General features: G+C 49.5%; 1 protein-coding gene across 1 annotated transcript in view; it reads right to left on the bottom strand.

The window, feature by feature from the left end:
- The window catches only part of COL23A1 (collagen type XXIII alpha 1 chain), a 169,619-nt gene that overhangs the window by 26,542 nt on the left and 129,349 nt on the right, over positions 1–13,728 (bottom strand). The window contains exons 6-8 of the mRNA XM_072023577.1: positions 5,552–5,578; positions 3,506–3,532; positions 2,779–2,805 (exon numbers count right to left, since the gene is read on the bottom strand). Coding sequence (XP_071879678.1) covers positions 2,779–2,805; positions 3,506–3,532; positions 5,552–5,578 — 81 coding nt within the window. The remainder of the gene's footprint in view (positions 1–2,778; positions 2,806–3,505; positions 3,533–5,551; positions 5,579–13,728) is intronic.

Consider the following 13,728-nt stretch of genomic DNA (forward strand, 5'->3'; position numbering starts at 1 on the left):
TCACCAGTCTCATCCTTTGTCTAGACACCTGAATTGTCAGTAAGAGCAGCATTGACCAAGCTAGGGTAATAAATTCAGAGCATCACCCTAAAACCATCTCAGGGAGCAAGTCTGGATTATAGAAACAGTCCTTCCAGAGGTGTAAGGCTATGTTTGATTTTAAGAGCAAAACACCAGCCTGAATTGCAGGGCACAGCGGTCCCAGCCTCAGCAGTGTCCTGCTTTGGCTCCCCCTTTCCTCCCCAGAGCAGAGAGGAGATCTGCTCTTGGTTTCTCCCTGTAAATGCACCCACGGGCATTGTGCCAGCGTGTTGGGTATGTTCAGAAGTTCACTTCCCACCCTGGTCAGCTACGGCCGTGCAGCAGCCTCCCAGGACCCTCTGCAAGCCCTGAAGTCTATAGTACCTAAGACATCCCAACGCGATCTGCTTCCTCAGGTCTCCCAAAATCACCCTCCAACATCTGCATGAGGCACATTCACGTGTGCAATAATTCGGGGTTTTGTCCCTGCTGGTAGCAGGTGTTAATTAGGGGCAGAAACAGAGGCAGTGCAGACACCAATGCATTCAGCAGCTAATTCCTAATTGCCCTCATCTCACTTCCATTGCCTGTGGTCCCTCCAAAAACACACCAAGTGCTACTCGTTAATCATTCCTAATGATAATATTTGTGTTCACTGACACACGCTATCCCGGCTCCATCTCCCCTAGCCATGCACATTTAGGAGCGAGGCAGCACTGGATGTATTCACGGTTATTTATCTTCCCGTTGATTTGATGACTTGCTGTGACATCTTTCAAAATCAGCTAAACAAAGCTACCACCGAAACTTGAGGAAGAAGATAGATTAAATTAAGAAATAAAAAATAATCTGGGCCAGATGGTATTGAGAAGTTTCATATCCAATCCAACCCGGAATGTCTGGAGACATAAAGGAAGCTGTTTTCACAGCCAGGCGCTGTTTGTTAGACCTACTCGTTCGGGGGCTCTGCCAGGCTTATTTCTCCTCTTTTCCTCCCAAGTTGTTTGTGAGACTTTTTATTATTCTTGTGCAAAGAGGCATGAACACATAAAAAAGTAAAACAAAAGTAAAATACAGTCTGGACAAATGCAGATCAGGAGAAAAAAAAAGAGAAAAATATTTTTATCGGTAGATTAAAAAGCAGGACAGACGTTACCTTGGGAGCCGACACCTACATCTGCGGGTCCAGACCGAGCCTCTCCCCAGACAGCTCCTGCAGCAGAGCTGGGAGCTGCGGGCAGGAGGTGGGCTCCCAAATTCCCCAGCAGCACGAACCATGGGAGCTTTGAAGCCTGGCGAGCATCTCCTCCGACAGCATGCAAATCACCAGCCCTGCGTGGTGCCCTCTCCCACAGAAGTTATCCACAGCTCCGACCAAGGAGTAAAAACTCACGCCCTTGCGCGGCTGAATCACCTCTTAAAGCCTTTTCGGAGTACGTGGGTGGGCACTCGCAAGGCTGAGACCATACACCGAGCCCCTCCGCTGCCAGGGGGGAATAAATCTGTCCGAGGAATTTTAGGGGCTCTCAAAGCCCGAGGGTGGCAGCTCCGGATGCACCCAAGGAGCTGCTTCAGAAAATGGCAAACTTCAAAAAGTCACTTAGCAGCCTCTAGGGGAAAACGAGAAATGACTCCGAGGCATCTCTGGCCGTTAACCACTAAGGTCCTGGCCATGTTTCTGGCAATGCCATTGAAAGCCACCAGCCAGCTCTTGGGTGCCTCCAGCTCCAGCACAACCTGGGCACCAGAGCACCTCAGTGCGAAGGGGACTAAATTATCTGAAGTTTCTTGCCTTTTAAGCGTAGACTGGCAGTATCTAAGAAGCGATCACATCCTACACTGCACAGGCCACCACCGCTCACTGAAATGCATATTGGCATAGGAGCCCAGTGCTCAGCCTTCCCGGTGTCCAACAGATCCCCCAAACCATGAAACGAAAATGAAGCAAAACAGCCCCCCACTGGTGATCATTATTTGTTCTTCCCAAATCACAGCACAGGCAGGGAATGGATCACTCTGCCCTCCTCAACAGGTCCCACGGCTGCTCAGCCTGGGCAAAGGCAATCGTTCAGCAGGGGCACGAGACACGACCCATCAGACAAGTCCCATCCCGGGGCTGGACAGGATGGCCCTAATCCTCTCCATGACCTTGGGAGCCTGACTCAGGTCCAGTTTTGGCGTGATGGTGGTGGCTGGGATTTATCCATCCACTTCCCATGTACAGATGAGGATCTCCTTGCACACGGTGCACGAATTAACAGACCAGTTTCATGCCTCTCTTTGAGGCAATCGTACCATGGGAGGGACATGCTATATGCTGAAGAATTTGAGCACTGGGGTTTCCCTCAGCATTCGGAGCATTTCTCCTCTGTGGGTTTCTGCAGGCACAGGAGCACCGGCTCAGTGCGAGCCCAGCTGCACCACCAGCTCCGCCTTGGGACCCCCAAGGTCTCGAAGCAGAGCTTCGAGAGAAACAATGGGGTTCGTCTCTGACACTGGAAGAAGGATTAAGGGATAGGAAAGGCCGGTAGCTGTGAAATTCTTCAAGAGGTACCTGAAGATCTTCAGCTCTTGTTTTCCCATGTTCACAGTTAGAAAAATCACCAATGCAAAGAGCTCTGATGGCAAAATAAAACATTTCCAGAGCTGTTACCATACCCCAGTTTGCAGGGACAAAGTAGCATGAAGCCTTGATGTGTGTGGTGACCAAGCCCAAGCGCATTTTAGAGTAAAACAGCATGCTGTGTCACTACTTACCCTTGGGCCGATGTCCCCTGCTTCACCCTGCACGTCAGGCAAAACAGCAAGGGTCAGGCATTAGAGTTCAAATTTCAAACACGAAGGACCAAATGCAGGGGCAGCTGGACGAGGGAGCAGCACACAAGGGAAGTGGGAAGAGTCCTATTGCTTAACATATTCAAAACCAGGGAGGAGAAGGCTTCGAGACAACACAATAGGGAAAGATTCTGCCCTGGCAGGCGATGAAACAGATAATAAATCTGAAATAGCAGATTGTTTCCAACTCCAAGGCTCCCCTAGCAACTGCTTATGTCCTACATATGCAAGGACTAACATCACTTTCAGTACAGCGATGAGCTTCTCCGGCTGCTCAGATTTCACGGGAGGATGTCATGCAAACAGGGCGATGGAGCCCGCAGCCTTTCAGCTCCCTGCTCTTGGAGGGAAAGCAAGAGGAGAGCTGTGTGCCACTCCCCTACCCCTTGAGCAGTTAACCGCAAACCCTGCAGCTTGGACAAGCTTTAAGGCCGTGTTTCTTCCTCCTACATCGCTGCAGATCCTTCTGCCCTCCCTTTCCTGGGGCTCTTCTGAAAGCAACCCAAGAACCTGCTGTCACGGCTCCACGTCCCAACCAAACCCAGCAGTGATGCCATGTAGGCATATTGGGGCAACCTGAACTTAAAGAATCACAGGAGAATAAGGACACACAGCTGGTTTAATAACCACATGCTAAGGCAGTCTTTACCTTTTCCCCTTTTGGTCCTGGAGGTCCCTGGAAAAAAACATAAGAAGGTGTGACAATTAGGGACCGGCAGAATCATCAGTGCATATGCTCTTAGCCCAACATCAAAACCAAGGGGACTGCAAGAATTCACCACCCTGAGCCACGTTACTATTACTGTAAGTCAAACACTGCTTTATAGGCACTGCTGGGAAGCAGCGAGGAGGCTGTGCCTGCTCGTGCCGGGACCGGGGACCAGAGGAGGACAGGGGCAGAGCAGGCAGCGTGACAGCCGCTCGTGAACATGTGACGCTGAAGAGATGCGAGACATTTCTTGAAGTATTAAATCACTTCTAGAAAAACACATGCTCAGCATATCATTACAACAATTATACATCTGTTTGAAATAAACAAGGAGGATAGGCTGCTTTCTTTGGCCTATTTGCTGAAGACATAAGTCATATTCCCTCCAAACAGCTCTCTGTACAACAGGCAGACAGAGACACGCTGCAGTCCCAAAGAGAAGCTGCGGGGCCAGGCTTTGATGTGCCTGCTCTGCAGCCTTCAGGCACAAAAACATCGAGTCTCGGTTCAGGCCAGCCCACGGTGCTCACCGAAGCAGGAGCGGTGTGGGAAGGAGGCAGGTCAGCAGCATCTGCAGCCCTGCACAGCATCCCTCCTGCTGGCAAGTTGGCTCTGAGCGAGCCTCCTGGCTCCTTGCTCCCATGGAAGAGATCACGAGCAGTCTGGTTTGAGTTTGGACATTTGATAAGTTTGCTTTTACATTCAGATTCTCCCCGTCTCTCACCCAAGGGTCTTGCTCCTGGCCCAACGTGCACACCCTCAGCCATTCGCACCCCCGTTGGTGCAAGAGCACGGTGCTGAGGCTTGCAGCACCGCCAGTGCAGTGCTGGGAGCTGCCCTTCCAGTCTCCCCCTTCTCTGCCACTGCCTTTTTTCTATTTTTTTTTTTTTTAATTATTCACATTTACCATCTTCTAGTATAGGATAGAAAACAGGATAAAAAGCAACCTCTGCTGTTACAAAATAAACAGTGTACAGCTATAACAAAACGCTCTCTAGCTAAAAATAAGCACCTGGAATAACTTGGCAATTGTGAAGACTGGCTGACTTCTGCCCACTTTGGGAAAAAAAAAAAATCAACAAAAAACCAACACAGTTGAGGACCAAAGCTTGAAAAGATTTCAAATGGTGCCCTCTAGTGAATGTGGAATAAAGTGGGACTGGGAAACAAAAACCCAGAGGTAGCCGTGCGCTCCCGCAGCAACTGAAGGGTTCAGCGCTGGCCAGCGTTCTGCCAAAAGTCAACAAGGCTGTTTCTGTGAAAGCAGCAAGAAAAGAAAGGAGCACCTGACTATTCAGAGGGCTTCCGAGCAGCAAAAAAATCAAAAAAACAGCTCAGAAACTGAAGCCCAGGGTGCTCCATAAAGCACTGCATCACACAGCGCCAGGGAAACTCGCCTCTCGCTTGAGTGCTGCCTGCCCGCGCTCCTTTGGAGCCAAGTAAAGGCAGCTTGGAAACGATTCTTGCCATGACACCACTTTGTGCTGCCAGCAGCCTGTGACCAACATCCCTGGTTTGCTTCTTCCAAGTAGCTGGGGCAGTCAGCTTCCCACACTCGGTGCACGGCCTACGGCAGGACGAGCCCCAGCCAAGAGGAGCCGTGGAGCTCGTCCCACCTCTGGCTGCAGCAGAGCACAGGAGATCCGTGGCCAAGGCTACTTCAGCCTGTCATCCCCAGCCACCAGCGCTCAAAAAAGACTCAAACTTGCAGATTTCTAAATGCAATCTTTGGACAAAAGAGATTCAGACTTGTAGACTCCCAACTCCACTTTCCCTTCAGCACCAGGATTGCCACCCCGTGTGCCACCTCCGCTCAGGGTTTAAACTTGCACAAGTTTCAGACCACAGACGAACTTTTCTAAACAAACTCTTCCCAGTTATACATATAGAAAATATTTAGATTTGGACCATATTTGAGGTTCTGCCCAGCCATTGCAGAGCAGCACAAATAAAGACGCGACACATTTGGCACTTGGTGCTACTTACTGGTTTGCCATCCAAGCCAAGGGGCCCCTGGAAAGGGAAGGAGAAGACAGCATTATAAAAAAAATAAAATTAAAGACCAACACTTCACAAACACAGCAATATCAGTCGTGCTCTGACAGAGGCTCTAGATGCATACAGTACAATCTTTGGCTATGTTACTTGTATACCTAATCCTTCATGCATGCGCTCCAGCAAGAAGGTTTCGCAGAAGCCGAGTAAGAGGCGACAACGTGCAGAGCACGGAGAGGCGTGAAAGGAAGCGACAGGGTTAGTGACAGGGACAGGGACGCTGCTCTGGCACAGCACGTGGGACTGCCTCAGGACTGTAAGGACTGAGAGTTCACACACCTGGTTTGGTTAAAGTGAGGGGGGAGCAATTCGTAGCAGCCTCAGAGCTGAACTGGTTGTTTTCGGAGAAGGGCTTGGTACAACCCTGCTGTGTGACGTGGGCAGCAGCCATCGCCCTCAAACCACGCCGTTAAGTCTCGCTGAGGGGATGGGATGTCTGGCTGGGGAGGAAGGAAGGGTGCATCCGTCCCACAGACTGATACCTACGTGCTCTGCTCATCTGCAGCGACATGAAGCTGGGAACATGCCTGGATTTGCGGGGCTGAGCACTGAGCTACCCCAGCTCTCCCCCAAGGTCTCCCTTTTTTAGGGTAGCTGCAGGAGCACAAAGTAAATCCCCATGGTAAGAGGCTATTTCCCCATCGTTCCAGGCACGTGGTCCTCAATTAACACAAGCTGCTGAATGTCTCATGTCGTAGGAGGCCTTCTTGTGAGAAAGGATGGGTGTGGGGAGGGGAAGAGCAGGTGCTCTCATGCCCACGGACAGACACAGCTACCCTGCCGCCAGCTGGGGATGAGGAGAAGCAGCACAAAAGCTGTGGCAGATCCCAGAACGGCATTCCCCGATCCACTGCCTGCAGCCTAGGAACTTGAGCCCTTTCCTCATCTAAACCCAAAGACGACTCAGCCCTGCAAATGTTTCCCAAAGAGCTATGGACCGATGGCTGTGGGTCTGCACAGCACTGGGCCTCCTGCTTCCACCATCCCAGGCTTCCATCATCCCAAATACAAGCCCAGAGTTGTTTTCCTCTCTGTCTGCTGCAAGCACGATGGCTGTGCTTGCGAAAGAGAGCCTGGGTTAGCACATCCCACACCTGCACACGTGTGGGCATCTTCACAGCTTGCTCTACAAACGTGCTGGGCTCACACCTCCTCCCGCACGGAGGACTCATCTCCTGTAAGTCTTAGGGAACCGTTTAGGGTGAACCTTCTTTTAACTTAGCTTAAATCTATGATGCTGAAATGGATAAAAAAAAAAAAAGAGAGAAAAAAGATGTTGGCAAGAGGACCCTAAGGGCTGCATTAAAATAGCATCCTTCCAGCTCCCAGCTCCAGCCATCAGTAAGGAATAAATCAGTCTGCGGCAGCCGTGTGGCTGGGCTTGGAACATAAACCCTGGGATGTGCACAGCTCTGTCGGGAGAGAGGCAAAGCCAGAGAACTGAGTCCTGGATGAAAGATGTTCACCTGAAAATAACGGGGCTTCCTACACGCACAACATTTCCAAATTTACCCAACAGATTACATTATTTCCATGATATAGATTATTTCTCAAGAGGAACTACCAGTGCACAACTGCTACGTAGCATTAACAGAAGGTACAAGTGAATGCAGCCATATCCATCAATACAAAGGCTTACGTAGCTCGGCCAAACTACTCCTGCCCCGACAAACACCCCTCCATACTTTGTCTCACCACGTTTCTTTACATCGTAACACTTGGGCAAGGCACCAGGTCCACCAAGTTTCTTTCCTGAAACTAAGGCTGCTGGAGATGATTCACCTGAAACAGCCATTGGTGATGTCCAGAGGAAAAAACTTGGACCTGAGCAAGGAACCCACAGGACGTCCGAGTTCTCAAAGAAGTAGAAGTCCAACGCATTTAAACAAATTATTAAAAAAAAAATTACAATAGCGATTCATCAGCTTCTAGCTATTCTTGTATCAGTCCACAAAGGGACATCCAGAAGGAAATAACAATGGCCTATTCAAAGGATGTTTGTTTGAGGGAAAGCATTTAATGCTCGAGAGAAACAATATTCATGGGGCTTTCAAAGGGGCTCTGGGCCAGCCGCTCTGCTGAGCGGACAGCGCTGGGACCCAGGCTCGGAAACCTTTGGTCAGCCTGGGCTGGGGACCCGACGGCTGTGTCCCACCATGGGGATACAGGAGCCAAGGCACCGCGTCGCTGAGCGGCCAGGAAAGCGCACGGGGAGGTGAGGGGACAGCATCGGAAACCTGGGCTCATTGAATGCAATTTTCAGGAGCACCCACGCATTGAGATCGTCATCATCCCTTCCTTGACTTCTGCCATTTTAATTAAACACGAAGTGATCTTTAGTTTGTTTGCTAAGTAAGGAACAGAAAAACATCAACTCCCTATTTCCCCCTCGAAAGCCACTTCTGTGCAAGTTTTCATTCTAGAGGAACAAAAATCACTTCCACTTAAACGACCAGCACAAAGCTTATGGAGATGGTGAGCTCTCCGCACACCCTGAGCAAGAGGAGGCATTGCAGCAGCTTTTTGCCTAGGGATAAATTTTACTCCTGCCTTTGCCCATGCTCTACTACAAGCCTTTTGCTCCCATTTCAGCTTCAGAGGAAGGGGATGTGCTCAGTTACAATTAAAAAAAAAAAAAAAAAAAAAAAAAAAAAAAAAAAAAAAAAAAGAGCCTAAAGAGCCATTTTTGTTTGTTTGTTTGTTTCCATAGCAAACACTCAGGAGGGTCAAGATGTAGCACCAAAATTTTTGCAGCGGCAGGTGATTTCACCCAATGCTGAGTGTCTGACAGCTTGGGAACAATTTTACGTTCAGCCAAGAGGGAAGACGTAGAGCTCATAAGCAAGCCCTGATTCACAAGCAAAAGCTCTTGCAATAAGTAAACATTTCCCCGCTCCATCCCTCACCCTGCCCAGGGAAAGGCCGGGTGCCAGCCTGGCTAGCCAGCCCTCTGCCTTCCCCCAGTGCCATCGCTGCTGCTGGTGGGGATGGACTCGCTCCAGCAACATTGCAGGAATGTTAGGAAGAAAACATCGAGTGAAAATGCAGCCAGAGATTAAGAGGACAATCCTTCTGAGTTGGGCAATCTTCTCTCATGGTTATTTTTAATGTTTCCTGCTCTGCTAAAAATTAGCACAGGGGTCGGAAGGAACCCTGCAGTCAAATTTTAACAGATTCAAAGGGCTGCCTTCAATCTCTGTCTCTGTGGTTTCGAAAAATCGTAAAATCTTAAATTTGAAAAGGAGGAAAGTGTCAGAACAAAAGGACATGGCAATATTTTAGCATCGCCGCGAAGGGCCCGGGGTCACTGGGCGTTGCGAATGCTGCGGCTGGCAGCGCGGCACAGCCGGGGAGTGGGGACTGTCCCTTCCTATAGACTGCAATGTAAATCCTATAGGCTGTGCCATAAATCCTATAGGCTGCACCATAAATCTTTGCGAACGGGATGGTGCCCGCTGGCAATACGGTTCCTCAGCACATTTTTGCATTAGAAGGGAGCTCTGGCAAAGGCTGTGGGTGAGCACACCCATCCAGCCCCGGCTGTGCTGGACAAAGAGAACTTTGATAATGTGTTGGTTTGTCCAGGAGCAAGAAACCTTTGAGGTTATTGGGATAAATGGGGCAGACCTGGAGAAGTCACGTCCCACCCTGCCCCGTGATGTCTGTGCTGCGGCTCATGGGTTTGTGCCGGCCATTACTCGGAGCAAAACCACACCAAACGTCACGAGGAAAGCAAAGAAACCAGCCAGGCTCCTCCAGCTTCACCACCGCAGGAAGAGGGGAGGAGAGGGGCTGAGCAAGGAAACCCAGGTCCTCTAACAACACCTGAGAACCACCGGCACCAACTGCAGGTGAACCGAGTACAAGAGAGGGGCGCTGCCAGATGTCTCCTCGTCCTCACCCCCATCACCACTGCCTCTCCTCCTTCCCTAAACCCTCAGGACAGGACCAAAACCACGTTTCTACTCCATCCACCAGCACCACCACGAGAATCCTTTACCCTCCTGAATAACAGCATTTAAATGCATGCACAGAGGTGGCTGACGCCCTACCGACACCATATGTGAAAAACTTACCTGGTGCACTCACTGACGGCAACGTCACTGCAGGTGACAGCTCTGAGCCCAGGTCCCTCTGGGGCTTTTTGGGGTCCCCAGAAGAGGCCGGCCTGAGCCCAGGGCAGTGCCCCTGCTGCTGCCTGCCTGAGGTGGGCACTGAGATCATTAAAGGCAGGGGGGCGTTCATGTTAATTACGGGGTGTGGATGTTCTGATGGGGATGGGATTACTGCCCTGCACTTGTGTCTGTAGATGTGTGCTCATACAGTAATGGAGTATATATTACTGTACATAATATGACATTTTATAGTATTATATACAGTATTTATAAATTCTGTCAATGTGAACATGCTCATTAACAATCTTTGCTTAATAATTTACCCTGTTTGTTAACATTAAATAAAGCCACTTCAGTGTAGTCCAATAGAAATTCTCCTTTGGTCCATGGCTGCACGCAAACCTTAAAAACTACTTTTTTAGGAGGAGACCTGCTGCCCCACGAGGGATACAAGCTTGATAAGGACCAGGCATGTGTTAACAAACCAACCCCTCAAAATCTGTGCTCTATTCCAAAAAATAAAAAAGAAAATCTGTCCTCAGACTGCTGGGCAGCCTTCTGTCCATTCTTTGATGGAAACAAAGCAGAGACGAGCAGTAATTTGCTAAAAACTTCACCCATAATGCAAACCAGACCGTGGGGCTCTGCAAGAGAGCCGCCACCTCGGAGGCTGGGCTGGGCCACGCGCGGCACCTGGTGGCCGCGAGCCGCCCACCAAACAGCCATCCTCTGCAAGGAGATCTCAGCGCCCTCATGCAGGACACTGATGCTTGTGAGGGATCTGAAATCCTTCAAAAATAGAAAACAAGGAAAAAGTAAGCCCGGACCCTACTCTGGGGGTGTTTTGGGGGGCAGCATCGGGCCCTGTCCACCGCTCAGCCCCTCCGTAGCATCAGCAGCGCGGGCTGCCTGGAGCACGACAACTCCCAGATCTCTTCCCAGACGCCAACAACGTTCATCGGGGGTTTGTCATGGAGATAAGGGGCTTCTTCCCTTTCAATAGCTGCCTCAAACACAAAACTAGCCTCCTTCCATCTATTCACAGAACTCCCCCATTGTTTTGCCAGACATCTTCTCAAAGACGCCCACGAAAAATGCCTGGGAGCAAAACTAACGCTGACCAGTCCAAAGGGGTGGAGAGAAACCACTGCACCAGGGCAGCTCACTCCAATTCGTGAGTGAGCCTGCTCGGACCAAACACACAGCAATGCCAGAGCAGAACCAGGGCTCATCCCCTCCTCCTGGCACACAGGGCATCGAGGAGCCACCACAATCGAGCGCCTCGACTCGGGGCCAGCTCCTGTTCCCCGCGCGCAGGCACGCCAGATCGCCACATCTGCACCGAGCGCCAGCTCGCAAGCGAGTGCTCCGTCATCTGTGCATCACATGGCACCGGTTCTCTTCCAAAACAACAAAGTGCTTTTATGGAAGAAAGAGTCCCCTGACTTCCCCCAAATTTCTGAGGTTTAAACGAGTTCCATGTGTACCGTGCGACTGCTTCTCGCAAGCGCTTGGTGCCCAATTGGTTCGGGGGATATTTTGCATTTAATTTGCATTCAATGTCCAGCTAAGAAAGGAGACAGCCTCTGTGGTGGGAATGAAATTTTGACGTTGGGAAGCAATTGTTTGGGAGGAATACTGACATTTGAAGCAAACACTTCAGCCTCTTACTGTCTTTGTATTCTTACCCTGCCAGTGCCATCCCAGCTCTCCAGCTGCACTGGGATTACTTCTCCCTTGTGGTCGATGAGCAGACTTCTTGGGTTTTCTCAGTTTCCTTCTGCCTACAAGCCAAACCTCGGTACCAGGTGGCTGTGTCCAAACATACCAGAGACAGACACAGATGCACTCGTACCCACAGTGGTGAACCAGAGAAAACAGGGCAGGAAGCCAGAAACCAAAGCCCTGCTTCCAGCAGGCACTCGGGTGGCGAAGGACCTCTTCCACCACCCGTCCTTGCAGCCAGCTTCCTCACCAAGCCTCCTACACCAACCAGCTGGGGCCCAGGCAGCCACCTCGAGTCATCCCCAAATTGCCACACGTGCTTAGTGTCAAAAATCCACCCGTGCAATTGGGGCAGAAAAACCCTCCTTGCAGATGTCACTGGTGCCTTGCGAGGTGCTCTCCTCCGCTTGGCCAGAAGTGCTGGAAGAGGAAAGGGAAGCCCAGATAACCAAATGCATCTGCAATTCCTCTTCTGTGTGGGATATAAGGCAACTTTTTTTTTTTTTTCTTTCCCCTGTGCAAGATTTACCTCTAAATCAAAAGAAAAATAAACAGCTGCCTTAAGAGCTGCTCTTTACAAAATCATTGTTGTGTCCTCAAAAGAGAGCCAGCAAACATCCATAACAGGACAGCACACTGGATCTGCTTCCCCTGCCTAAAGAAGTTATCCCCGCTAGGCAAATAGTTATGTGAATTGGCCACAAAACTGATATTAAAATGAAATGAAAAAACTGAAACTAAAAAAGTTTGCCTTGTAAAATGGATGTTTGTTACTTCTGTCTTTTGGGGTCCTACTGGGAGAAGTATCCTTGAAATCTGAATATGTATGAATAAAGACACTTGCGGGAACAAACACAAGGCTGAACCCTGTAATTAAGGGCAATAATTGTAGTTCAACAGTTATGACCTTGACGAAGGTCATAAGAAAACAGCTTCACAATAGCAACTATATTGGAGATGGATACAAATTACATGATACAGTTTTTGGAAATATCTCATGATGTCAGACGTTAAAGAAGTCTTTTTTTTTTTAGAATATGTGCACGCACAACAAACCAAAACACCCATGCAACACGCAGGCACTCCGTGTCTGTACATGAGCTACCACCCATGGTCTAGAGAGCATCTGCCTATTGCAAAAAGCCAAGAGAAGTCTGAGGTCCACATGCTCTGCCCTACATAGCACGGTCTCCTGTTCCCAGCAGCCCTCCTGAAGGGTTAGGCTGCTGTTCCCAACACAACCCATCTCTTGGAGCTTTTTGGTAAACTCCAAGTGACCACAACAAGATGGAGAAACTGCCACGAGGAGCTGGCTTTGGCACGTGTTCCTCATTTCCTGCACATCAGCCTGCGTTCAGAGCACATTTATGGGTCACACAAAGAGCTTACGTGGACTTTCCCTTGCTGAATTATCTGTTAATTGAGGTTTTCAACTGCTCGAGGAAGAAAACCCAAAACTCATTTGATTGAAGCCAAGGTATAGAGCTGCCACCAAAGCCAGGGCCGTGCTGCTCTGCTGTCTTGCAAGTGGAGGAACCAGCTTCCCTCCTGCGTGTGCTCCCCCAACTCCTTCTCCCAGACATCAGCTCAGAAATAACATTTGGCTTCACTTTTTGTCTTGAAAATTAATTAAAAACAGAGTTTATCATCCTTACAAGTTGATTTCCAGCTCTAAGCACTACAGCTGAGCATTTAGCTCACTGCACACAGCTCCCAAAATAGTCTCTGAAGATGCTGAGCTCTTAGCTCCACCGGCTCCTTAGCCTGGGGTAGACCATAAATATTTGAGCATACCCTGTGCAAGAACATTTCAGTTGTGACTGAGCAATTATTCCTTGCAAGGTGCACCAGTACAAAGCGTTTTGTTCTCAGAGATCATCCAGCACAGTGCCAGCACGCAACAAGGGTTCAAAGGGCCCCTATCACAAAACACATAATTAAAACAGAAAACGGGATGCTCTCCTTTACCAGAACTCCATTGACTCATCGTGGTGTAGTTATTTGTCATCGGAAAAGGATGTTGTTACTCAATACTGAATTATTTTGAGTAAGAAGCCGCCTTACTTCCAAGCACGCAGAACTGGAGGCATTTTCCTTCCCTGCCTCCCTGAAGAGCTCCCACCTTTGCAAGAAACGGGCAGAACAACGCTGAGGCTCTTTCAGGCAACACAAACGATTTACAAAACTCAAAGGCAGGCATGCACTAAAGGAACCAAATGAATAACACTCTGCTCAACTAAAAATAGATGATAATATTCCAAGGAAAAC

Source organism: Anas platyrhynchos, chromosome 14, assembly GCF_047663525.1.
Source record: "Anas platyrhynchos isolate ZD024472 breed Pekin duck chromosome 14, IASCAAS_PekinDuck_T2T, whole genome shotgun sequence".
Taxonomy (NCBI): domain Eukaryota; kingdom Metazoa; phylum Chordata; class Aves; order Anseriformes; family Anatidae; genus Anas; species Anas platyrhynchos.